General features: G+C 36.3%; 1 protein-coding gene across 4 annotated transcripts in view; it reads left to right on the top strand.

Moving 5' to 3' along the window:
* The window catches only part of spir (spire type actin nucleation factor), an 825,932-nt gene that overhangs the window by 298,282 nt on the left and 500,081 nt on the right, over positions 1-27,569 (top strand). For all 4 annotated transcript variants that reach the window (XM_069842160.1, XM_069842159.1, XM_069842161.1 and 1 more), the window contains exon 4: positions 24,566-24,684. In XM_069842160.1, the coding sequence (XP_069698261.1) occupies positions 24,566-24,684 (119 nt within the window). The remainder of the gene's footprint in view (positions 1-24,565; positions 24,685-27,569) is intronic.

Genomic DNA, 27,569 nt, shown 5'->3' with positions numbered 1-27,569 from the left:
ATAATTTAGTTTACATCCCAGTCAATGTTTCACTTTCACGTGTATATTATTACAAATATTTACTGTTTATAACGCCAAAAATTCATTTAACCACATAAGGGCGCAATATTTAATCGAAATAAAGGCAGGTATTACACATAGGAACTTTGCCTGCAACAAAGTAATTTTCACACCAAAAATAATATTATACCTTACGTTGCAAGTGAATTGTGTCTCAAGTGTCTCACAGTCACTGTTTAAAATTTTACTGACGCGATTACACTGCATTTCAGAGAGATATATGTTATTTTTCATGTACTGCAACTAATTGATATGGTTGAAAGACCGCCCTTCGCGATCAGCTGTTAAGCGAGTCACGTGGTCTGCCTTACGGCCTGTATTAGATCACGACGGCAGTGGGAAAACCCTTTAGAGATGTATAATGATCAACAATTTAAGAGGAGATACCGTTTCGACAATAACACTGTTGTGGATATTCTAGTGTCTCTCATTTAAATTCACAATACTACCATGAGGCTTACTGATTTCCCCACTGCTGAAAGTACTGGTTGCTTTGAGATTTTATGATACTGCAGCATTTCAGGTAGATTTAAGTGGCATTTTTTCGAAAAGTATTCACGTTGCAACAAAGTGTTATTTGCATTTTTGTTTGTATTCTACCGAAGGAATACGCTGTTAAAATTTGCGTAATTATATCACTTCTACTTTGTTTAGCATAAAAATAACTGAAAAATAAATTAAAATGATTTACTTACAGGAATCTTTCCGGAGTTTGCATTAAACTCAACTGCAATTTTGTTCCATGTCAGTTTCTTCTTTTGGAGAGAACAATCATCAATTTTTTTTTTACTTTCAACGATATCTCCATATTTCATAACTAGTTATCTTAGCTCACTTCTTTCTTTTCTATGTTGCCATATTTATTTCGATGTCAAGGGAATGCTCAGGGCATATGAATGATTGGCGTCTCTGCAATACTGTCTGAAATAAGTGCTAAGGAAATGCTCATTACTTAAGTGTTTCCTCATTTTATAAGTGACGACTATGAATTTGACCCCTAGACATTAATATGATTCCCATTGGACTCTCAAGAATACTGACAACTCCGAAGGAATACAATCAAATTTTAAAGCCAGATGAACATTCTTGGCATGTTTGCTTCTTAATTACTTATGGCGTTTAAGGAATTCGGAGATTCATTGCCGCCCTCACATAAGCTCGCCATCGATCCCTATCCTGTGCAAGATTAATCCTATCTCTATCATTATATCCAACCTCCCTCAAATCCACTTTAATATTATCCTCCCATCTACGTCTCGGCCTCCCCAAAGGTCTTTTTTCCCTCCGGTCTCCCAACTAACACTCTAATGCATTTCTGGATTCGCTCATAATGCTGCATGTCCTGCGCATCTCAAACGTCTAGATACAATTTGGGAAGAAAATATGTTCTTTAGAAATACAAGGAAGTTCTTAATGAAAAGAAACAGACGTAGTAATTTGTGTATGAAGGACGAAATGAGGATGTTTGTAGCGAGGGCTAAGGGGTTGCTGCCGTGGGTGTCTGGCCCGAGATTTAAACATGAAATTTCGCTACCTGTTCATACATTATTTTGTGGCGCAGTAGTCTGTAACTGAATGAATTAAAACTTTTTGATAAGAGTTTTAAGTTAAAAATTCGCTTTATGTTTGTATGTCTTCTTTAGCGTGTTTTGTTTTGGTATCTAGGGACTATGTATACTAGAAAACAAAAAGAAAAAAATATGTAGAATAAAAATTATTCGTTGAGGGGAGCCATACATGATGCTACTATTTCTTTGTTGTTAAGTCAGCAGTCTCTGAATTTAATAAAAATGTTCTGTTATGTTGGAAATGATGTCGGGATCTTTTGAAACCGAAATTTTTTCTAAAGCCAAATAAGCTGAGGATAAGTTGTCGCTAATTAAATAAATGTAAGTAAACAAACGATATATGTTTTTGGCCCTAGGGCCTATGAAAGTTTTTTTAGGCCCGCCAAGGTATAATGGGCTCTATTACATTTATAGTATCCATGGAGAAATTGAACAATTATTATGGACTAGCGCCACAAAATATAGGCCTATACATAGTATAACAGTGGCATTAACAACGTAAAATAAGTGTCATTGGTAGCATGTTACGGGAAAACAAGACAGAATAGAAAATACTGATACAAGAAGTTAAGTAACATGAAACACTTGGCGCTTTGTAATATATTTAAATGTGTGTTTATTCTAATAATTTGACGACTCTGTACGCTTCTAGACAAATAAGCAACGAATAAGATACGAATTGCATCAACATTTTAAGATCTATTCGTACCAAGCCGAGTAATGGACATATGCGTGCTATTTAGCCTTTGAAGGAAAATTACTAATATGCACATGTACATACATTCTTACAGTATGAAAACTGCAGTCTACCTAAAGTAGACATTTCATACATAGGCCGTGTATACATACATACATACAGTACATACGTGCTTATATTACATCCCTGCTTAGTCTCGAGAGATTATTCTGCTTATTCTGCATGTTTACTTAGCAGAAATTTTGACCAGACTCAGAATTTCAAATCAAAACGATACCTGAAGCAGATATTCTATTGCATATTTATATAGACTGTGGTTACTCATAGAAAGGAACTTCTTGAAGGGATTCAAAAAGGAGAACTTGCAAGTCATAGCTTTAAATTAATTTAAGGATAAAATCTGATTGACGGTTAGAGTTAATTCTCCATTAACATTCGGAGCACTATATCCGTCCGTTACGGGCGTGGATGATGATTAATTCACGAAATTCAGGTCGCTGTTCAGAATAACTGCAAAGTTTATAATTCTAAAAGTAAAGAAGGATAGATAATCCATTGTCGATAGGTTCGTAGTCACGATTTCGATTACGCAACGTTCTCCTCTAACTCTTGAATGAAATTAGCCTTGCTCAATTCCATTATTTTGTAGTTTGAACTTGTAATTACCTAGTTGACAAATACAGCGTCGCAGAGAAGTAGATAGCTTTGTTTTTTTGGGATTTATTCCAATAGTTGGCGATTAAGTTGGCAATCTGAGATCTGAAGCAGTAGTTTAATTGTTCTTTAGAACTCATAGCTGTCTGCCAGAAAGTTACGTCGCCTTTTTTGTGTACATAATAAAAAATTATTATGTTTATGACTTTCGTTCTTCTGTCAAGAGTCCGTCTCTTGATGTATGCTCTAGGCCTATTTTAACGTTGAAGGGAGAAGTCACGTTTTCTTCGTGAGATGAAACAGCGTGTAACTGTACGTTGCGCAGGCTTGCAGGTAAACAGTGGGTATGAAGGGCAGTCGAAGCTGGAAATTGGGTAGCGAATTGTCTCTCGTGATGACGTGGGTTGGATGCAGGTCCAAATCGTGATAAACGTTCCTTGGGAAGTCAACAGGTCACCTGTACCGTTTTGCTTTGTGTTGTGTGTGTGACATCACTAAGGCAGTACATTAACCTTAGCCCTCATCGCTAAGTTAGAAGTTTAGAGGAAACTTCAGGATCAAGTCAATCATACTTAAATATACCCTCTTCCTCGTTAATTGGTTGTTAATCTTGGAAGACTTGGGCTTATCGTGCCTGGTTTAGTAGCAAATCATTCATGTATTGAGTACATTTGAGTTTTATTTGCTTGGGTTCAAAAGCAAAAGTCAGAGCTAAAAGACTAACGTGATTAGGTTATGTATAGTACAGTATTATAAGGATGAAACAAATGTAATACAGTTTTGAAAATTATCACATGGACGCAAACCACTGGGAATACGAAGTATTCGATATTTCTGTAACTTAGAAAAAGTCATGAATAGAGTACGATGGCAGTTTATCGTTAATTCGTCAGCGAAGAGCTTGGGAAGCTAATAAGTGATGATGACGATGATAATAATAATAATAATAATAATAATAATAATAATAATAATAATAATAATAATAATAATCTGCGAGCATCTAGAAAACGAACTAAGAAAGAAACTAGTGAAAATCTTCGTTTGGAGTGTGGCATTGTATGGAGCAGAAACAGGGACATCAGGACGAATTGAAGAGAAATTATTATTAGAAGCATTTGAAATGTTAATATGGAAGTTAAGTTGTGTTTTTCAAGATGCCTTATAAATTTTTGACTGCAGAATACGCCGATATTGTGTATGTTTATGGTTTGTGCGATGGAAGTACCTTGCATACCGTCGCTGAATATGAACGACGCTTTCCGAACAGAAGGGTATCATATTAAAGAGTATTTACTATCTATGGGGTTGGGTGAAAGACTTGGTATAGCAAAGAAACGGGGAAAAGAGAGTAGCGCTAATCGACCGTATTTTGGATGCGGTATAAAGACAGCCACGTGCAACTCTCCCGAGCGACCAGCGCGATTCACACTCGAGCGCAACAGTGCATTGAAGCAGAAGGAGGTACCTTTGAAAACGCGCGAAAATATCGACCCAGACTTTTAGGGTGCTATTCATAGACATTTCGCAGCACTCGCTACGAGCGTACTAAGCTAGCCCCGGCTATCCACTGGTTACTAGTACAGAATTCAAATCATATCCTATCGCTAACACTGGTTTATGAATACGAAAAACGCTGATAATCCACCGAAAGCCCGCGCTAAAAATGTCTATGAATAAGGCCCTTCGAATATTAGATATGTATGCATACGTGAATATAAACTTTAAATTTGTCCGATATCTGTCTCTAAATGCGAGTTAGTACAATGGAATCTCAGAAGTTTTTGTGAAATCAAAGAGCCATATCTCCGTAACCGTTCGAAAACGGACGTATATTCATAAGAACTTTTTCACTCAGAATGACTTCAGAATTCACATCCTAAATTTTTTACCTTTCCTCGTGAATCGCCCTGTATAATTGAAACAAATTATAATCTTAACTTGAAGTGACAGCATGCCATTTTCTTGGTGACTCACATGATCGAAAATTTACTTATACGTAGGTATAGGCCTAACATTCATTTCCATTAAGAATTTATAAGAATATTTTTGGTGTCATCATAAAATACTTTGATCTCGAAACAGAGTGTGGTTTATTTAATTAAAGCAAACAATAATTTTATTTTTTTATCATTTAAGCACCTTAACCACGTGGTTAAGACGAGTAGTTCGTTAAGTTTTCCAAGAGCAGTTGTCTCCAGAACACGTACCTACAGTAGCTACCTATAATCCTTCGACAACGCAACAGGTCGCATTGACCTTATGTCAAACATCCATGGGCCAGTCGTGATTCGAATACATGATTATGATTACACACATCACCAAAGGCAGGTACGTTAACCATTGCATTTACAGCGGCCGAATGGTCTAAATAATACTACTGAAATGCCAACAAAACAAAGTCGAAACGATTAGCTGTTGGGGGCAATACAAAACGAGTGAAGGAGCTGAAAAAGAAGAATCAGCCGGGGAGGGGAACCGGTGAGAAGGAGAAGATAAGAATGTTAAAAAAGAAGAAACATTACGATTTAGGGGAGAGGATGGTATTTTTTTTTAACTTTTTTCCTATTTGGTGTAAAATATTAATTTTTGTATGTAGAGAGTTCATAGCTGTGGCAACTCAACCAAATAAAAATATTTTGAAAAAAAAAAAAAAATATTGGGGGGCCTAAATTTGAAAAAAAAAATATCCAATGCAGGATTGTACTAAAACCGATATATCTAAACCGTTTTTAAAGATAGATTCAAACAATTTTTTGCAATGTATTTGCAAAAGCATGTTCTGCAAACTGTCTGTAACAGAATTTTGATATTAGTCCCTACGTTTGTAAAATAAACAATTAAAATTTAATAACGATTTTCTGATTTCCTTTCTTGCAAACAAACGGACGTATTTTTAAAATGAAATGAAATAACAAAATTCTGTTACAGAGAAAAGTTTCCTAATAGTCTAAAGAATGTATGTTCTAAATTTTATGCATGTATCTTTAATAGTTCAGAAATTATATCCAGTTTTGTCTGGCAATGTAGCAAAATAAAAATGAAGTTACTGGAAACCGATAAAAGCGGGCGGGTGATTTAAAAATCCATAGCGCAGGAAGTTTAAAAATGACGTCTCAACATCCGATAAGGGCAGAAATACCCACAAAATGTTATGCAATGCATTTCACACATATCAAATAGTATTTTATAGAAAAAACAATTTTTTTGAAAATTTAATTTACCGGAATTAACAATTAAAGTGGGCGAGTGATTTAAAAATCCATAACGCAGGAAGTTTAAAAATGGCGACTCAACACCCGATAGGGCACAAATACCCACAAAATGTTATGCTATGCATTCCACACATATCACAGAGTATTTTAAAGATTTTTTTTAATTTACTCATTTTTCACCAAAAAATACCATCCTCTCCCCTTAAGAAATTGGTGTAAAGTGTTCAAGTGAAATAGGAAAGGGTCAAGATTAACGGGCTATTAGGAATGTAACCAAGAAGGTTTGTTACGTGGACAGGTATGGTGTGAGTGTGGTACGTATGTCTTGAAACGAGAGTAAATAATTGAGTAGAACTGAAAATGGACAATGAACAAAATAGTGAGTGAATCTTGTTGTAGTAATTGTTATTATTATGTATAGTGGATGATAGTAATCTACTTTGGGGTGAAGAGGGAGTAGTTGGTCAGATAGAGAAATTTGGAGGATGGGCGTTAGAATAGATAGGATTGGAAATGTATTAGTTAGGAGCAGGAATGTAATTTTGAGAACCGGATAGTTTAGTATAGAAATCTGTGAATAGTGATGGTGAAGTCCCTAAATAAAGAAATGTGAAAGGCCATCAATCACTTGGGATGTTTTGCTTAATGGCAATAAATCATATCAATCATATCATATCATATCATATCATATCATATCATATCATATCATATCATATCATATCATATCATATCATATCATAAATAATAATAAGAAAGTGTATTTCATAAGTAGGCCTAAGAGACGTACAAGTGTGTTTGAAAATATAAGCCGAAAGGAATAAGACGTGTAGAACTATCAAGGAAAAGATCAGCTGGAGCCGTGACTAATTTAATTTAGCCTAACACATGAAGAAGAAGACAAAAAAGTAGTTCACACTCTCTATTAATAATTGATTAAATGGCGATCTTACACATGTTAATTATGTAAGCATGTGCGGCTTACAGCTGTTTCGGTGCTATTCGACACCATCCTCAGAGCCTACTAGATATCGGCGCTATCTCAACTTCACTGCCTGTTGTGTGGGTGCGTTCATGTGATGAAGAGTTGTATCAAATAGTGTGTGTGTTCTGAAATTGATCTATGTGTTGAGAATTTGATTGGGGTGTGTTTTAGTGTGTCTGTATATTTCATATTGTTCTAGTGTGTTGAGTTTTTGGTTTTTGGGTTGTATGTATAGGATTTCCATGTCTGTATTTATGTTACTGTGTGAGTGGTTAGCATTAGTTATGTGTTCGGCATATGTAGATGTATTGTGTCCTCTGGTTATTGCTTTAATGTGTTCTGTGTATCGAGTTTGGAATGATCTGCCTGTCTGCCCAATGTAGAAACTGTCGCAACTATTGCATGTGAGTTTGTATACGCCTGTGTGGTTGTATTTATTTGTTTGTGTTGTTTGTGTGTTGAGATGTCTTTGTATTGTGTTTTCTGTTCTGTATGCTATGTTGTATTTCTGTTTTCTGAATGAGGATGCGATCTTGTGTGTATTTTTGTTTTCGTATGTTAGTGTGATGTATTTCTTGTGTTCTTGTGTTTGTGTTGTGTTATTGTTCAAAATTCGGTGTCCAAGCTACATATCAACAATCAGCTTGCAGTTGAGAGTTAAGAAATGTATTCGCTGTTTTAAGTATCAAAATTGAAAGCCGCGACTTCCTGATAAAGCCAATCCACCAAAAACGTGGCTACAATTTGGGAATACGCCCTAATTGGTCATTATACACTATATTTCAGCCCATACCGATCTTTTCAAATCATAAAGTCATTGTTAGAAGTATTTCGTGCGTGAATTCGTGTATAGTTAAAGTAAATTATAGGCCTAAATGCATTGATAGGATTCAGAACGAAGTACGCTCGTTTGGGAAGACTTAGCGTTGTGGCACGTTGCACAACGCAGTCTTGACTGTAGCAGCTATTACGTAGGCTATATCGAACATGATACGGTACTGGTTATTTGTATTCGCAGACTGTGGAATGAAAAAATGTTACCGAGGTCGATGCTCGAGCAATCTGGAATATTATTCAACAGTCGTTTATAATTTATACTACATAATGAAATTGTGTCACATGTTTAGAAGCGCAAAGGAAAGGTAAAAAGACCTCGGAGAAAAGATGTCGCTTTATAGGCCTACATACAGTATAATAGACGAAGGGCGAAAGAAATCATAAATTGAGTATTGTGCACTAGGATATGGACGTGCATCTACAACAGTTCTGACCTGCTAGCTTTAAAATAAGACGTACATCAATTTACATTCAGAGGTTTGTGTTGAGTATAAAAGTCTGTGGTTTTAAATCGTGAGTAAACACTGTAGCAGTGAAATTTAGTTTCGTCGAGGTTCATTTAATTAGCGATTAACAAAGCTCCTGTGAAAGAAGTTGCCTCTTGCAGGTCTTATTTCACAGATATATTATTAGCTATCCGTACAATGTTATCTCCATCGCCATAGTCCAAGTTTACCAATAGTAATGGTGGTGGTGGTGGTGGTGGTGGTGATAGTCTTCCCTTCTTTTATTTATAGTATTTTCATTCACTCCCATTCGCTTTTTCTCTCTCGTTTTTATCTGCCTTCTCTTTCTGCGCCTCGTGTATCTTCTCTTTCTGTGTCTCATCTTTTTTCTTTCCTCTAGTTGTGTCTTCTATTCTCTTCCTATTTGTTAATCTCCTTCACTATCTGTACAGATGTTGCATTTTATCTCTGCCGGTGAGTGACCGTTGAATTTCAATTTTTTTATTGGGTTATTTTACGACGCTGTATCAACATTTAGGTCATTTAGCTTCTGAATGAAATGGTGATAATGCCGGTGAAATGAGTCCGGGGTCCAGCACCGACAGTTACCCAGCATTTGCTCGTATTGGGTTGAGGAAAAACCCTGGAAAAAACCTCAACCAGGTAACTTGACCCGACCGGGATTCGAACCCGGGCCACCTGCTTTCGCGGCCAGACGCGCTGACCGTTACTCCACAGGTGTGGACGTTGAATTTCAAGTGACTTATTTTGGTCGTGGGCGTCAGAGTACTAAAAAGCAATACAAAAGGCTGGCTGCCTTCATTTCAATACTCTGGTCACTACTTGAGTATAAGGTGAGAGTTGAGTCATAGTTTTCTCATAGATTAGTACAGCCTTTTGCTATCTCTCTTCTTCCTCACGGCAAACTGTGACGTTAGACAAAGTCGAGATATAATAAACGTTCTGTAGACGTACGGTGTACAGTCTTAGAAAAAAGTTTTGTAGCTATGAAATCCCAGAAAGGCGGCAGTGCGCATGATCAGAGGACAAACGACCTGGTTCACAAGAGAACGACTAGTTGAGGTAATAAAATTAGTTTTGTTTTGTTGTAGACTATGACTGATCATGCGCACTACCTCCTTACTGTGCGACTGAAGATTTTTCTAAGACTGTACATATCATTCCTCCTTATCTGTACTTATGTGTTCTCTTCTCCATCACTCTCTTTTGTGCTGTCTATTTATTGATCTTTTTTTCTGCTTATTTATCTCTTTTTTATAAGTATGTCTTCATCTCATTATGTGTCTCCTATTCCTTCATATTTTTTCTCTCATAATCAATAGTTGCGTCCTGCATTTATTATTCCATTAATCCCTGATAGTCATCACTAGGGAGCGGATTTTTATGTGCTAAGAATTTAAATATATTTATTTTTATGTGCTAAAAAGTACGAAAATATTTGTTAAAAATAAAAAAAAATATTTCTTTTAAATATGACAATACCTTACCTAGCTTGGAAAAAATAATGTTAAGTTACTAGGTACTCACCCACCACACTTGAGTGCTAGTAGTTGGCCGAGAATTGCAGTGAACAACAAAGGTCATCTCCAAATTCTCCATCACAAATGCATGCCGATTATCTCTGAACAACGACTTATACTGTGAAAACGATCTTTCCATATCACAGGACGTCAGACGTGCATATTTAAACAGAGGAATGTCACAAACACAAACACCGTCAATTTCACCTACAGGCACAACCTCCAATACTTGAGCAACTTTACACATTTTTTTATATCCACTGCTTTTCCCAAACACATTCTGGAATTTGTATCTTAGTACTTCTACTTCTGGACCTGGTAGCGAGTCTAGTTTAATTTTCACGGCACGCACCTCTTTGTTTCAGACAACAGGAGTTTTTTTATGGTGTCTCACAAAAAGCTGATTTGCTAATAGGAAAGCCAAATCGTTTTTTAAACAACCATCTTTCAGTGTATCTTGAAGGATATCGATTGACGAAGCCGGTAACAGGGAATCACAACAAAACCTATTGCCTTACTTGATGGATATGAGGGAGAGGCGAGAGATTTGTTTAAATTAAATAATGTTCATACGCGAGCTCTTATCTGTTGTGTTTCACAAACAAAGCGTGGAATGAAATCATCTTCAGCAACAATAAACATTCCTAATTATGTGTTACAAGATTGCTCCTCCTTGTCCATGTTAATTTATTCTCTAATGATAACACTGATATGCTGCCTAGCAGTTCTCAGAACTTGAGGCGAAACTATTACAAAAATGTACCACGTATACACCACACAACGCTTAGAAACACGAAGCAACGAAGAATTCTTAAAAAGATAACGTACTTCTGAGTGACGTAATTGATTTATATTATTTTAATGTACCGAAGTACATAATTATGATATTTCCATGCAAATATTCTGCGTCATCATACGATGTAAGAGTAATGGAACGGAGAAAAATTCTCTCCGGCGCCGGGATTTGAACCCGGGTTTTCAGCTCTACGTGATGATGCTTTATCCACTGAGCCACACCGGATACCCACCCCGACGTCGGACAGAATCGTCTCAGATTAAGTTTCAACTCTTGGGTTCCCTCTAGTGGCCGCCCTCTGCACTACGTCATAGATGTCTATGAACGTAGGACTAAAGTCCACACATGTGCTGAGGTGGAGCTGAGTGACTAGCTGGCCGGGATCCGACGCAATAAGCGCCGTCTTAAATCACGAAGTGATTTACGCACATCATATACGTATATTATTTTATGTACCGAAGTACATATGATATTTCCATGCAGATATTCTGCGTCATCATATGATGACGATTCTGTCCGACGCCGAGGTGGGTATCCGGTGTGTCTTAGTGGATAAAGCATCAGCACGTAGAGCAGAAAACCCGGGTTCAAATCCCGGCGCTGGAGAGAATTTTTCTCCGTTCCATTACTCTTTCATCGTATAATTGATTTAGTTTTAAAATGTTTAAAAGTTCTTGTAAAAAATTATTTAAGTAAAAAAACTCCAAGATTTATGTGTTTATAAGAGATTTCCTGAAAATATGTATTTATATAATTTTTTTGTGAAAATGTGTGTTTCTATGTGAAATAAAATTCGGGTTTTAAAGTTGAAACTTCATATATATTATTTTAATGTACCGAAGTACATATGATATTTCCATGCAGATATTCTGCGTCATCATACGATGAAAGAGTAATGGAACAGAGAAAAATTCTCTCCGGCACCGGGATTTGAACCCGGGTTTTCAGCTCTACGTGCTGATGCTTTATCCACTAAGCCACGGGTTCAAATCCCGGTGCCGGAGAGATTTTTTCTCTGTTCCATTACTCTTTCATCGTATGATGACGCAGAATATCTGCATGGAAATATCATATGTACTTCGGTACATTAAAATAATATATATGATATGCGTAAATCACTTCGTGATTTAAGACGGCGCTTATTCCGTCGGATCCCGGCCAACTAGTCACTCATAACGAGTGCACCTCAGCACATATGTGGACTTCAGCCCTACGTTCATAGGCTTCTATGACGTAGTGCAAAGGGCGGCCACTAGAGGGAACGCAAGAGTTGGAACTTAAACTGAGACGATTCTGTCCGACACCGGGATGGGTATCCGGTGTGGCTTAGTGGATAAAGCATCAGCACGTAGAGCTGAAAACCCGGGTTCAAATCCCGGTGCCGGAGAGAATTTTTCTCTGTTCCATTACTCTTTCATCGTTTGAAACTTCATGTTCAGAATTTTTAACTTCGTTAATTGTGTTTTATCATGTGCAAAAATAATATTTATTACATAGGAATCCGCTCCTTAGTCACCACTGTCAAGTTGCAACAAAGGTAAGAGATGTGCTTGCTCGCGTACGGAACTGAATTGGAAAGGCGAGGAGGCACAATGCAACCTGCGGTTATGTAGTATACGAGTATTACAAGGAAGGAGGTCTGTGTATCTTGAGGTGTAACGTGACCGGGTTAGGTTCAGTCTTTAGTGTGTGATCTATCCAGCACGATGAATCAAACACCATGAGGGAGAGTTCTTCCACTGCAACATCCCAATGACTGGAGAGATCAAACGGAGAAAAGGATTAATGTGGATCACGATTCACGTTGCATAACGGGAGAGACTACGTGACCCCACTGCGCACATCTTCCTTCTTCGTCTCGTTTGCTTCTCACGCCGTGATTTCAATTGCCTTACGCTTACACCTTCCGGAAATCATTTACACGCTTTCTCGGATTGTCTCGATGAAATTTGTATCACAATATAGCACGACGCATTTCAGTTCGTAACATTTGGCACGGAATCTTTATCTGTTCTTAAATAATGTTCAGAAATTGGACTGATGTCTTGCAATGAATTTCTCTTTTTCTAGCATTGCATGAGACCAGACAGTAATTATTTAACTACGTTTATCACGTTTTCAGCAAAGGAATGATCACTGCTAGTCAGTGAATTTGTATTGTGAACAGTAACGTTCTAGGATTCATTGTGGTCAGATTGCTTAGGAATAAATATAACCTATTAAGGTCTGAACATGGCTGTATACTCTGAAGAATAATCGTGTAATCAACTATATTAGAACTATTGTATTTTTTATGTATGACATTGTTCGGGAACATTAACATAGTTACGATTACTTACTTACTAGCTTTTAAGGAACCCGGAGGTTCATTGCCGCCCTCACATAAGCCTGCCATTCGTCCCTATCCTGAGCAAGATTAATCCAGTCCCTACCATCATATCCCACCTCCCTCAAATCCATTTTAATATTATCTTCCCATCTACGTCTCGGCCTCCCCAAAGGTCTTTTTCCCTCCGGCCTCCCAACTAAACATATTTACGATTAAATATAATATAATGGAATATAATAAAAATAGAAGTTTATAATAACAAAACATTTCCGGTTGACAATATGTAAGTAATTTTGCAATGAGAACACATCAATACTGTGCAGAAAATGCGTGTATAATTTCAATAATTATTATTTTATATATGTGACTTACGTACTTACAAATGGCTTTTAAGAAACCCGGAGGTTCATTGCCTCCCTCACATAAGCCCGCCATTGGTCCCTATCCTGTGCAAGATTAATCCAGTCTCTATCATCATATCCCACCTCCCTCAAATCCATTTTAATATTATCCTCCCACCTACGTCTCGGCCTGCCCAAAGGTTTTATTCCCTCTTGCCTCCCAACTAACATTCTGTATGCATTTCTAGATTCGCCCATGCGTGCTACATGCCCTGCCCATCTGAAACATCTGGATTTAATGTTCCTAATTATGTCAGGTGAAGAATACAATGCGTGCAATTCTCCGTTGTGTAACTTTCTCCATTCTCCTGTAACTTCATTTCTCTTAGCCCCAAATATTTTCCTAAGAACCTTATTCTCAAATAGCCTTAATCTATGTCACGAATTTTTGATAGCAGACCAGATTAAAAAAGCTTCTTAACTGAATAGTAACAGGCATTTCCCATATTTGTTCTGCGTTTAATTTCCTCCCGAGTGTCATTTATATTTCTTGTTGTTGCTCCAAGATATATGAATTTTTCCACCTCTTCGAAGGATAACTCTCCAATTTTTATATTTCCATTTCTTATATATCTGACTAGAATACAAAATTTCGAATAAATTAAAAGTTTATAATTAATGGTAAATAAGTATAAAAGAGATTAAAACCATATTTAATCTGAATCTGAAAATTTTGCGTGCTTAAATGATAGTAATCATCACTTCCGATCGCAATTAATGTAAGTGCATTGGCATAGTCAGTTAGTTTGGTGGGTGTTAATGATTAATTGATAATTTGAAAATAAAATTTACATGAAAATACAAATTCATTGTTAAGTTTTCGAACTAAATTTCCCTATACTCGTTAAGTGCACGAAGTAGACAGTAATGGGAATTTGAAACATTACTTATAAAGAAGTTTTTGTATTCAGAATATTTCAATATAATTATGCATTTTATTAGTTACTGTAAACATGAAACTTCAATGTAATATTTAACATATCATCATCATCATCATCATCATCTCATCATCATCATCAGTAGCTCTACAACTCATTGCTGAGTTTGACTTCCTCAAGGACTCGTCTTCAGCCATCGCGATCCAAAGCTACCATCCTCCAATTTTTCACCCCAAGAGCTCTCGCATCACCATCCACTCCATCAATCCATCTCGATCTCTGCCTTCTTTTCCTTATTGTCCCATCCGGCTGTGTCAGCATTACTCTCTTTGGGATTTCTGCCTCTTCCTTCCTTATCAGGTGTCCTGCCCATCTTAGTCTGGTTAACATTATGTATTTAGAGACTTCCACATCTTCAGAAAGGAATAATTGATTGATAAAATCTAACAATTTGTTATATGTAATAATAATAATAATAATAATAATAATAATAATAATAATTACTTACTTACAAATGGCTTTTAAGGAACCCGAAGGTTCATTGCCGCCCTCACATAAGCCCGCCATCGGTCCCTATCCTGTGCAAGATTAATCCAGCCCCTATCATCATATCCCACCTCCCTCAAATCCATTTTAATATTCTCCCATCTACGTCTCGGCCTCCCCAAAGGTCTTTTTCCCTCCGGTCTCCCGACTAACAATCTATATGCATTCCTGGATTCGCCCATACATGCTACATGCCCTGCCCATCGCAGACGTCTGGATTTAATGTTCCTAATTATGTCAGGTGAAGAATACAATGCGTGCAGTTCTGCGTTGTGTAACTTTCTCCATTCTCCTGTAACTTCATCCCTCTTAGCCCCAAATATTTTCCTAAGCGCCTTATTCTCAAACACCGGTAATATAACTGTTTTATAAATTCTAACTTTCAGATTTTTTGACAGCAGACTAGATGATAAAAGCTTCTCAAGCGAATAATAACACACATATAATAATAATAATAATAATAATAATATTATTATATTATTATAACTATCATAATATAAGTAAGTTTATATATTTATAGGAACCTATAGTTAATAGCATAATTAATTGGCACATGGACTATTTCGAAGTTTTTAGTGATAAGCTAGACTGCTGCTAGAGGATGATCGTAGGTAGTATACATGATGAAAAATAGCGTAATGTGACAATCCCGTTCCGAACGTATAACTGACACTTCTTGAAAGTATTTCATGATTGATGCTCTCTTTCACCATGTTGGCAGACACCAAGAGTAACTGATTCTGTTGTCCATGTGCCGTGGGCGTGTCTGGCCTGATCAGCTTTCGCCCACCTCTGTCGATACTTGTAAGTCTGTATTTGAAATGCAGTTGACGTAACAGCAGTTGTTCCGAACACTTATTCATCTTCGTAGCAAAGTAAATGGATTATTTTACTGAAGATGAACAGTGATGTCATGTACAAGAGCGCGCACTGCCTTTAAAATGTTAGTTGTTCTGTTCTCGAGTTACAAGAATAATGCGATTTAAAGTCTCCTCATAAAACGCACTTCGGTCGAGAATGTCACGATGTTTTAATTGATACACCACCTGATATTACTTGAATTTATGATTGAATAGCTTTTCGGTTACCATAGAGACAGAGAGAAAGAGAGCGCGATGAATTCATTCATTCATTCATTCATTCATGCATCCAACCATCCATCCATCAATCGTCTTTGAATAAATACATCGTGATAATGCAAGCTTCAATATGATACGAACACAAAATTTATTAAACAAATTAAGAGATGTACTATCATGATATTTTCAATATTTTAAAAAATTTTCGTGAACAGAATTAAAGAATACAATGATATACATTATTGTCCTTTTACATATGTTTTCTCTCTCAAAGGGCTCGAGAGCAGAGACGTGTGACGTCACGTAGCCAGCTGTTGGAAATGCCTGGTTTAGAGCCTTAGACTGATTACTTGGTTCGGTGTTTAACAGTTCCCCCCCCCCAACTGTGAGATAAATGTCAGGTAATCATATAAAGAATTCTCGGCCTTATCTCGCCAAATACCATCTATAATCTATTCCATAGACGCTCAACGAATTATTAGTTGATACTGCGTCAATAAATAAGGATTTAACAACTTCACTTTACTTTATCTTTATCTTTTTCCCTCCAGCCTCCCAACTAACACTCTATATGCATTTCTGGATTCGCCCATACGTGCTACATGCCCTGCTCATCTCAAACGTCTGGATTTTATGTTCCTAATTATGTCAGGTGAAGAATACAATGCGTGCAGTTCTGTGTTGTGTAACTTTCTCCATTCTCCTGTAACTTCATCCCTCTTAGCCCCAAATATTTTCCTGAGAACCTTATTCTCAAACACTCTTAACCTATGTTCCTCTCTCGACGTGAGAGTCCAAGTTTCACAACCATAAAGAACAACCGGTAATATAATTGTTTTATAAATTCTAACTTTCAGATTTTTTGACAGCAGACTGGATGATAAAAGCTTCTCAACCGAATAATAACAGGCATTTCCCATATTTATTCTGTGTTTAATTTCCTCCCGAGTATCATATATATTTGTTACTGTTGCTCCAAGATATTTGAACTTCTCCACCTCTTCGAAAGATAAATTTTGCAATTTTTATATTGCCATATCGCACAACATTTCCATCACGAGACATAATCATATACTTTGTCTTTTCGGGATTTACTTCCAAACCTATTTCTTTACTTGCTTCCAGTAAAATCCTCGTGTTTTCCCTAATCATTTGTGGATTTTCTCCTAACATATTCACGTCATCCGCATAGACAAGCAGCTGATGTAACCCGTTCAATTCCAAACCCTCTCTGTTATCCTGAACTTTCCTAATGGCATACTCTAGAGCAAAGTTAAAAAGTAAAGGTGATAGTGCATCTCCTTGCTTTAGCCCACAGTGAATTGGAAATGCATCTGACAGAATTTGACCTATACGAACTCTGCTGTACGTTTCACTGAGACACATTTTAATTAATCGAATTAGTTTCTTGGGAATACCAAATTCAATAAGAATATCATATAAAATTTTTCTTTTAATCGAGTCATTTGCCTTTTTGAAATCTATGAATAACTGATGCACTGTACCCTTATACTCCCATTTTTTCTCCATTATCTGTCGAATACAAAATATCTGGTCAATAGTTGATCTATTACGCCTAAAACCACACTGATGATCGCCAATAATTTAATCTACATATGGATTTAATCTTCTCAAAAGAATATTGTACAAAATTTTGTACAACATCTTTTCACAAACCTTACATAACAAAACTGTTCCATCGGTTGAAAACACATGGGTACCAAATTCTCAAACGTAAGCAATGGTTTACTGAATTTAAGCTTTCTAGCTAACCGATCTTATTATCTCCTGTCACCCAACAATGACTGACTGTTCCTCACTCAAATTTATTTCTCCTACAATAATAAACACGTGTAGCAAAAAATTGTAACGGGAAGATTGGAAAATATGAAAGCATACAATTGAAAATGCTACGTGACAACTTCTGTGAAAACGGGCTTAATATTTAAAATTATAAATTAGATGAATATAGGTTAAATAGGGTCCGTCTTCTTGCTTATCAAGTAATGTGTAGTCTAAATTATTAACTATGTCACATTTATTGATTGGATTTACGTTTTCGGCAATTATTTGCCATCATCAGATCAACATAAGTGTCTTATTATATATACATTTTCAAAATGAAAATAAAATTATAAAGCTGATTGTTGGTACCGTGAAGACAAGACATTATACTTGTCACTGTAGATTGTCAATCATTATTCATATTACACCAATAGTATTAAAGCATTATTAACAGATTAAGCACCGAAATGAATGATTTTTATTTACTATTGTTAGTAAAGTGAGCCATCGTTTCATATATTTAAATTTCATACACCTTATATTATATACAATTAATTAGAAAATTGTTTTAAAATGAGAAAAAATTCATTTATTATTCAATTAGTAACAAACACCTTAAAAAGGCAAAATAGGCAAAAAAAATTGGCCTTATCACTTTGATTTACCCCAAATCACATTTGATATCTATGAAAATCATTTACTTCGCTCCACCCGTCTAGTTATAATTATACTGTCTGTGATCTGGGCTAATGTTCATGATACAATGAAGAAGTGACTTCGACACGGCTGGCTTATTGATGAGATAAAGAGTCTGAAAAGAGTGCTGCGTAGGACATGGATAATTTTCCGGTACACCACTGAGTACAATATTTATAAATTGAATATTACACATAGACGTACGGATCTTATCCTCGAGGCTACTGACTGCACTAGCCAATAATATCGATGACATACATTACAACTGTGAATAGTACGTACGCATGCACGAGCGCGTGTCTGGCTCTGCATGCGTGACCAGTAAGTTAGCAAGACATAGGCTAAGTATAACATTCAAACAAGCGGCATGAAGCAATATGTCATAATAGTAGCTAGTTTATTTAATTCCTTGTAATGAAGAAATAACTGTGAAATTCACTAACAAACGAAATGCGTACATCTGTGACCCTGACCGTCAGTGGCGGCTCGTTAGAACAGCATTCTGTTTCCTTGTCTCTGAATTTAATTTCCGTATCAGTTTGTCACTCTGTGTAGTTTACGAATGAAGGATACTGAGTGAGATTTTATGATTTTTGGTTGGTATACTATATTTGTATACGGGCTATTCCTATGAAATCGATCAGCAAAAAACCTCGCATTTTTTATACTCTAATTTTTTCCCTACTTATACAAGGTACTGAAGGGAGTGCATTTTCAAAAATATACTATCGAAAGTTCAAACGGTTTTCGTATTATTGAGCGACAAATTTAGCGTATTTTATAAAAACAAGCCTCTTTCAGCGCTCAGAACTCTGGAACCATTTACTGCAGAACATTGAACGAAAGCTTATTTTGAAGCTGACATTTGGTACGTTATGTTAAGAAGTAATCCTTATTTTCATTATACATAGAGAGACAGATAATCTGATTTTACTTACTTTTAGGCTTTTTGGCCATTTGTAAAAATGTAAAAAATTATTGAGATAAAACCTTGCATTATTAAGAGGGATTCGGCATTACTTACTTAGTGGCTCGGCAATAAGTTTCGAGGGTATTAAATAGATTATTTTCACACGCCTAGACTTGAACGGCGTAGTACCGCACGCACTGGCCGAGAGCTGAAGATAAGCGAGCGTTGGGCGTCATTTTACTCCTGTGTTTATGAAAACCTGTGATAAAGCTAGCACAGCCATGACTGCTAGACGACACATCACGTGTTTGTCTCCTGAGCTTGCTTCCCTCGGCTATCTCCCGCCTCACAGTCAGCTGGTTAGTTCACGCGCGTACTATTTATTTTCTTTATTTGATATTTTCAATACTTTCTTATCGACGTACCACCAGTAAAAATTATGTGTTTATCTGTATTTTCAATGTGGAATCTAACCATATATTTTAAACATATTTTTTTCGTGGTCAAAGGTGTCTTAATGGAGAAGAATCTAAATTTCTCCATTTCCATAAAAAGGAAGAAATACTGTTTACATGTCAATATAAACTTTAACTTCTCAGCATCAAAATAAACAATGATTTTGATCATTGTGTGAAAGGGTTTCGGAGCGACAACAGTTTAAGGTTGCTAATTTTATGAAAATACGATAAATTTAAATATTTATTAATTTAAACTCTATGAAGTTCTGATGCCTCAAACTTTGCACAAAGCATTGTATCACAGTTATATACGGACAGAAAAAGTTTCATTGTATTTAAAAATTGCAAGGTCAATTTTCTTTGTATTTCGGTCGATTTGAGATGGAATAGCCCGTACATGTGTGACCTTGACCGTCAGTGGCGGCTCGTTAGAACAGCATCTGTTTCCTTGTCTCTGAATTTAATTTCCGTATCAGTTTGTCACTCTGTGTAGTTTACGAATGAAGGATGCTGAGTAAAATTTTATGATTTTTGGTTGATATACTGTATGTGTATACTAAAAGAGCTCGATAAAGGATACGCCACTGCTGTGGCCGCATGCCGCATTAACTGTTGTAGCACCACCCCCCGCGCCTGACACTGCCGCAATTTTACCGGTAGATGAAAGTAAGGCCGTGCTTTTGGTGCACGGTCGAAACACGATGCTGTGTAGTTAAAGGGTCAAGGGTGAAAGAGAAGAAAATGTGTATACCCATAAACAGATGTCATGTGAGGTAGAGACTACCGGAGTTCTCTTGTCTAACAAAGCACCGCACGGGCGTTGGCGTGCAATTTTACTGGCTTGGCTAGCTTGAGCAGAACACGTACATGCATAGACGAATAAATTGCTAGGTTGGAAGGATTCGTATATAATGTTTGGTTATTTCGTTATCAGGTTACTTTCGTTTTGATGCATCTTACATCTCTCTTGATCTTTCACAATGAATGTAATAGACCTACTACTGTACTACTGTATGGGCTATTCCATCTCAAATCGACCGAAATATAGAGAAAATTGACCTTGCAATTTTTAAATACAATGAAACTTTTTCTGTCCGTTGACAACTGTGATACAATGCTTTGTGCAAAGTTTGAGGCATCAGAACTTCATAGTGTTTAAATTAAAAATATTTAATTTATCGTATTTTCATAAAATTAAGAACTTTAAACTGTTGTGGCTCCGAAACCCTTTCACCCAGTAATCATAATCATGGTTTATTTCGATGCTGAGACGTTAAAGTTTATATTGACATGTAAACAGTTTTTCTTACTTTTTATGGAAATGGAGAAATTTAGTTTTTTCTTCATTAAGACGCCTTTGCCCACGAAAAAATATTTTAAAAATATATGGTTAGATTCCGCATTGAAAGTACAATTAAACACATTTTTTTACTGGTGCACCATTGATAAGAAAGTATTGAAAATATCAAATGAAGAAAATGAATAGTACGCGCGTGAACTAACCAGCTGACTGTGAGGCGGGAGATAGCCGAGGCAAGCAAGGCCAGAAGACATAAACACGTGATGTTTGTCTAGTAGCGCATAGCTAGGCTAGCTTTATCGCAAGTTTTCATAGACACAGGAGTAAAATAACGCCCAACGCTCGCTTATCTTCATCTCTCGTCCAGTTCGTGCGGTACTGCGCCGTTCAAGTCCAGGGGTGTGAATATAATTTCTTTAATACCCTCGAAACTTATTGCCGAGCCACTAAGCAAACAATGCCGAATCCATCTTAATAATGCAAGGTTTTTTTCTCAATATTTTTTACATTTTCACAAATGGGCAAAAAGCCTAAAAGTAAGTAAAATCAGATTATCTGTCTCTCTGTATACAATAAAAATAAGGATTACTTCTTAACATAATCTACCAAATGTCAGCTTCAAAATGAGCTCCCGTTCAATGTTCTGCAGTAAACGGTTCCAGAGTTCTGAGCGCTGAAAGAGGCTTGTTTTTATAAAATACACTAAATTTGTCGCTCAATAGTTCGAAAACCGTTTGACTTTCGATAGTATATTTTTGAAAATGCACTCTCCTCAGCACCTTGTATAAATAGGGAAAAAATTGGAGTATTAAAAAAATGCGAGGTTTTTTACTGTTCGATTTCATATGGAATAGCCCGTATGTATTTACAGTTTTATTTTTATAAATTGCGTCATGAACCAAGAGGAGAAATAACGTTTATGTTAACTTTGTTTAATCTTGTCGAACCTGGACGATAGTTGCCTTGAAGCGATAAAAGCTTGAATTTTTCATTAGAGGATATTTTTCGCAATTCATTTTTCCCCACTAACAGATTGTACTATTATAAACCCTGTGGTCCCAGTAAACATATTTTTCCAAAGAAAATGCTGCCAAATGTCACCTTTCCCAACTTATTCATTTTCCAACTACCTTTCCCAACTCGAAATTTACATTTTCCAACTTTTTATTTTTCAAACTCAGTCACAATTTGTTTAAAGTTGTAATTAACCAACATACGTTTTACTTCAGTGTTTATCTTCCGAATCCACCGCAATCTGAAAGCCTATTTTACTGCCTGGTGATAACGAGATGGTATTCGGCGAGAAGAATATGAGGATTGCCGTAGGTTACCTGAAGCTCGTCTTACAGGTTAGGAAAACCTCGAAAAAATAATAAGACTATATAATCAATCCAAGCGGAATTCGAACTCACACCCAAGCAGCCTTGTCAGATCTCAAGTCGAACTCACAATCTACTGAGCTAAGACTGGTGTGTTTACTTCAGTTGCAATTGCGGGAGCAAATGGATCGTATGAAGATTTTTGTCCACTTGAAACTTTGATAAATAATAAAATCGTATTGAATATAAACTCGGTATGGAGATGATATTGTTGATGTTGCCGTTTATATAGGCTACTAGAGAGGAAGAGTCTTCCCACGTGATGAAAGTAGAACTCGTGATATCTGTCGTCGTAATGTAGGTCGCTGAAACAGCGGGTGGTGCACTTGTCTTGTTCTGAGTATCTGCAGATCAGGTCCTGGCGACATCAATACTGCTTTCAAGCTGTACAAGTGGCACTACGAGCTTAATTACTCGTCAGTTATCCTTGCATCATCACCGACTATAGCAGCTTGTGCCCTTCCGTCCATTCTTATCTTTTGTAAGGATTTTGAACCACCATTAGACATTCACGATTGGTAGAACTAGGCCTATGCAACTCTGGCCCGAAATCACTTCTTCAAACGCAAGATGCCACCGGCGTAGCTCAGTCAGCCTGCCGATCCGGAGTTGTACTCGGGCTCGGGTTCGATAGTAGTGCAATAGCAGACATTAACTTACAGAAGTTAATAGCTTTATTATTCTTAGTAATTATTTTGTTCTTGAGAGTTCTATATCTCTAGTGAGCGGGCAGAGGGTCTTAAGAAGTTAGGTATAGCTTACAGCAGTAAAATTTTGGAAATATTCAACATTTTTTTCTCCATTGCTGTATTTTGTACAATAATGAAAATTAGTATGTGTTAAACATTGTCCTTCTACTATATGAAAAAATATATATATATATATATATATATATATATATATATATATATTATTTACGATTTAAAATAAATATTTACATTTTTTTTTTTTCAAAATTCATTTTACTGTGCAGTGATGAAGCATTTCCCACAAAACTCAAAAAATATCCAGCATTCTGTGATGAAATATTTGTGTGTATTTATGCATGTCATATCTACAATATGATGCAAGATCACTTCTCTACCTTTGATAGATTGTCTGATAAAAAACAAATTCCTCTTAAAAATGATCAAATGTCAGTATTTTCTATTACACAAAATAAAAATAATTTATTAAGGAATGTAGTTGAAAGAGCATGATATTGTAAACATGAGTTCCAGAAATAAAATAAAAGAGAGAGAACATGAAAAAGTTAACAAGCTTTTGAGTTATGAGGGAAACGCTTCATCACTGCACAGTGAACTTTAGACATTTTGAATTTTGAAAATAAATAAATGTATGTATATATATATATATATATATATATATATATATATATAAAATCTTAAAAATATTCTTTAATATAGCAGAAGGACAGTGTTTTATACATACAAATTTTCATTATTGTATAAGATACAGTAATGGAAGAAAATGTTGAATATTTCCAAAAATTTTACTGCTGTAAGCTGTACCTAATCCCTTAAGTCACTTTTTGCAAACTTTTCAAAGATTTAAACAATGCTGTAAATCGGAAAAGTAACATATGTCCACGATTTCATAATTTCCGTTATTTTTGACATCATTGGTTTTAGGATCTCTTCCAGGAAATTGGTTTAACGAATGGATATATAAAATTAAAATCTTAAACCAGTAAAATTAATGGCTTAAGCCCTTTTGCCCGCCCACCGGAGATTTACAATCGCGCTGATCATTTCAAATTTATGTATCTTGTCATGATCTTAATCTTTACCGCAGCAGCCATCTCTATTCGAAGTAGCTCAAATGGTGACCTGTTCTATATGTTGCTGCTCGCAGCTGGTTGCTAGTAAATCGCTGTCGGAAGGCCATCACTTTTGTGTTCGTCGTGCACTTCAGATTGTATTATTTACAAATTTAATGCAACGAAAGTTCTAATAAAATTGTAAATGTTACGAATTCGGAACTTCATTTTTTGCGTTTTGCTTTGTTGCAGATAACGTCCAGGAGAGATTGCAGGAGACTGACGATGAGGGCATCGAGCGGGACTCCGGCGAAGGAGATGACGAGTCGAGCAGCTCTCCCCACCACATGTCGCTGACCAAAGTCATAGACGTGAGTCTTATGCTCAGTAATTAACGTACAATTAGAGAGTAGCTTTAAAACTGCGAGATGGAATTTAATTACTTTGTTTTCGTACATTTTTCCACTTACATTTATTCGTTTAATAGTAACAGCAAATTATATATCATCTGAATTTAATCATGATGATGCTATGTAGTTCATCTCCCATGGTCCACCGAGGGCAAAGCCTAAGACGACGGAAAACTACAGCTTCTGAGCATCGCTTCTACGAGGGTTGTAATTAAAGTAATGGAAACATAGACAGTACGAACATATTATTGAACTTTCATGGAAAATACATTTACATCCTCTCAATATTATAGCCAGCGTGTGTTCCTGTATCTTTTGCCAAATCCGTGATAACCATTGAATGCCGTTAGCGAGATTATTTCTGTTAATTTCTCTGAAGGACTGCCCTACTGCATGAAGCACTGATGTAATATCTAGAAACCTCATTCCTCTAAGTGATTCTTTCAACCGTGGAAACAAGTCATAGTCACAAGGACTCATGTCAGGAGAATACGGAGGGTGTTCCAGTACTTCCCAATTCCATCTCTGCTCTTGCTACATGACAACGAGCATTATGATGCAAGATGAAAGGTGGATTATCTCTCAGGAAATTTGGACGTTTGCGCCGCATAGCTGGACGTACTGTCATCCTCTGAGGAGTTTAGTGCTGAGAGGAATGCGGTTCCGACTAGTCTAACGCGGTACTGGAGTGGGAGGGAACAGTGACAGCGGCAGTCTGGAAGGAAGTGCAATCATACTGAAAACATTCGCCCAATTTACGAGAGCATTATGCCTATTAGTTTCCTAACGTATTTTTGGCGAGATAGAGATACAACCATTCCTACTTACGTGTTCAGAGAAGGAAAGTATTGTAGAAAATTTTATTTATATATTTAATTAATTAATATATTTATTTATTTATTTATTCTGGTGAAGTTAAGGCCATCACACCACCAGATATACAAATACAATAAAATAAATAAAAAGAAAAATCATAATACAACTACAATAATATAAATGAAAAGAAGAATCATACTATAAAATTTAGTGATTAGTAGAATTGAATTAAATTTGTAAAGTAATCAATTTAAATATACTGTAGGCTACTGCTGAACTCACTTGAGAAGTAAAACTACTTGATTTGTATTTTAAGATATCACCAACAAATGATTTTCGCATGACATTTTAGGAATCTGTTTTTCACGATACCAATCACACACATTCTAAAATTCGAATAGAATAAAACCAAAAACTTTTTTTCAGCATGTTTCCTTAAAAATGACTTGTAACGGTGAAATATTTAATATGAGTAATTCATATAATGTTAACATAGCTGACATCAGGGACAATATATTTAATATATTAATAACAAAACCATATAGGCCTAGGTAAACAATATGTATACAGTATGACATTCACACACTACTACAAACTGAAGACTGCATATTTTTGGACGATTAATACTTCCCACTCCGCTCGCCTCGGCTTGGTTGTAGCAACAAAAGAATCTACGTGCAACCCCCCCTTATCGATGGCGAGAATACCTCAGGTCCCAGCGCTAAACTCGTCGGAGGAAGACAGTAAGTTGTATTTGAGAAAAATGTTGATAATTCTCGTACAGTCCAGCGATGGTCAACAGCAAGGAGATCTCGCAATAACTCCACTTGCTCGTCACAAATGGACGGGCGACCTGTGCGAGCCCATGTGCCGTCTCATTCCGACCCATACGAAATGCAGAGACCCATATTGCAACCGTCAGATACGATAGTAAATCGTTGCCACAAGCTTCAAGTAACCCTTGATGGCATTGGCGTACATTTCTACCATGGGCTACCTTGATCGCTGCTCAAGTTTGGTAAACATGCTTCAGAGCAATTAAAAATAGTGCTCTACATTTAACCCTGCACAATAACAACATCTGTTGTCATAGCAACCGGTTTTATTATTCAATACATCGACAATATCTCAACTGCGATCACCAGTCGTCTCGTATCCCATGCGAATGCGCAAGACCCATTCCCGACAGTGTTGCCACTACTTTATTTACAACCCATGTAGATAGGAACACTTGGGCGGATCACTCAAAGGTAAATGCCAGTCATTCGGTAAATAATTTAATTTTAAAATAAATAAAAATTAAACAAATATTATATCTAAGTCCAAGAGTGAATTAATATGCTTACTTAAGTGTAAGATTGCAAATCCAGAAATTAAAAAAAAAAAAAAAAGATCATAGCAAGATAAAAATTTATAATGAAACATTTGTTAAACAAAGGTTGACCTATGAGCCAGAATTTTGGCAAATCAGAATTATGCTGAAAAAGAGTAGGCCCTAACCTAAATTTAAAGCTATTAGAAATTGCTAGAAAGGATGGGATATTTAGAGAAAAGAGATATTACAGAAGGAATGAAGAACGAGCAGTTAGAACGATTATGAACCTGTGCATTGCCTGAGCAGTGACAGACTACCTAACATGTGATGTGGGTCTCATCCGACAAAAGAGACTTTGGAAAGTTATTAACTTATAATTTCCACAGAAAATCATACGCGAAAGAATACTGCAAAGGAAAATGTATATAAAAATAACTGCCAATACAAACTAACGCATAAACACAGGTTTCAAAATTAGCTAAAATCTTGCATTTTAGTAGACTCCTTGTCATTCTGGATACTACTCTTTAGATAAAAATATTGTCTCCGACCTCTTATGTCACACTGGAATTCTAATAGCAAGTAGGATAGGAATTTATCGTAATTATTCAACAAAAAGTCATACATACGGAGTAGTCCATGGTATATAGGCCTACTGACAAAATTAATGTAGTGTCAGGTAAGACTTGGCTACCTACTAGTAGAGTGCTCGTTC

This window comes from Periplaneta americana, chromosome 12 (genome assembly GCF_040183065.1).
Source record: "Periplaneta americana isolate PAMFEO1 chromosome 12, P.americana_PAMFEO1_priV1, whole genome shotgun sequence".
NCBI lineage: Eukaryota > Metazoa > Arthropoda > Insecta > Blattodea > Blattidae > Periplaneta > Periplaneta americana.
The sequence above is the reverse complement of the archived record's forward strand: the minus strand, read 5'-3'. Positions and strand labels throughout refer to the sequence as shown.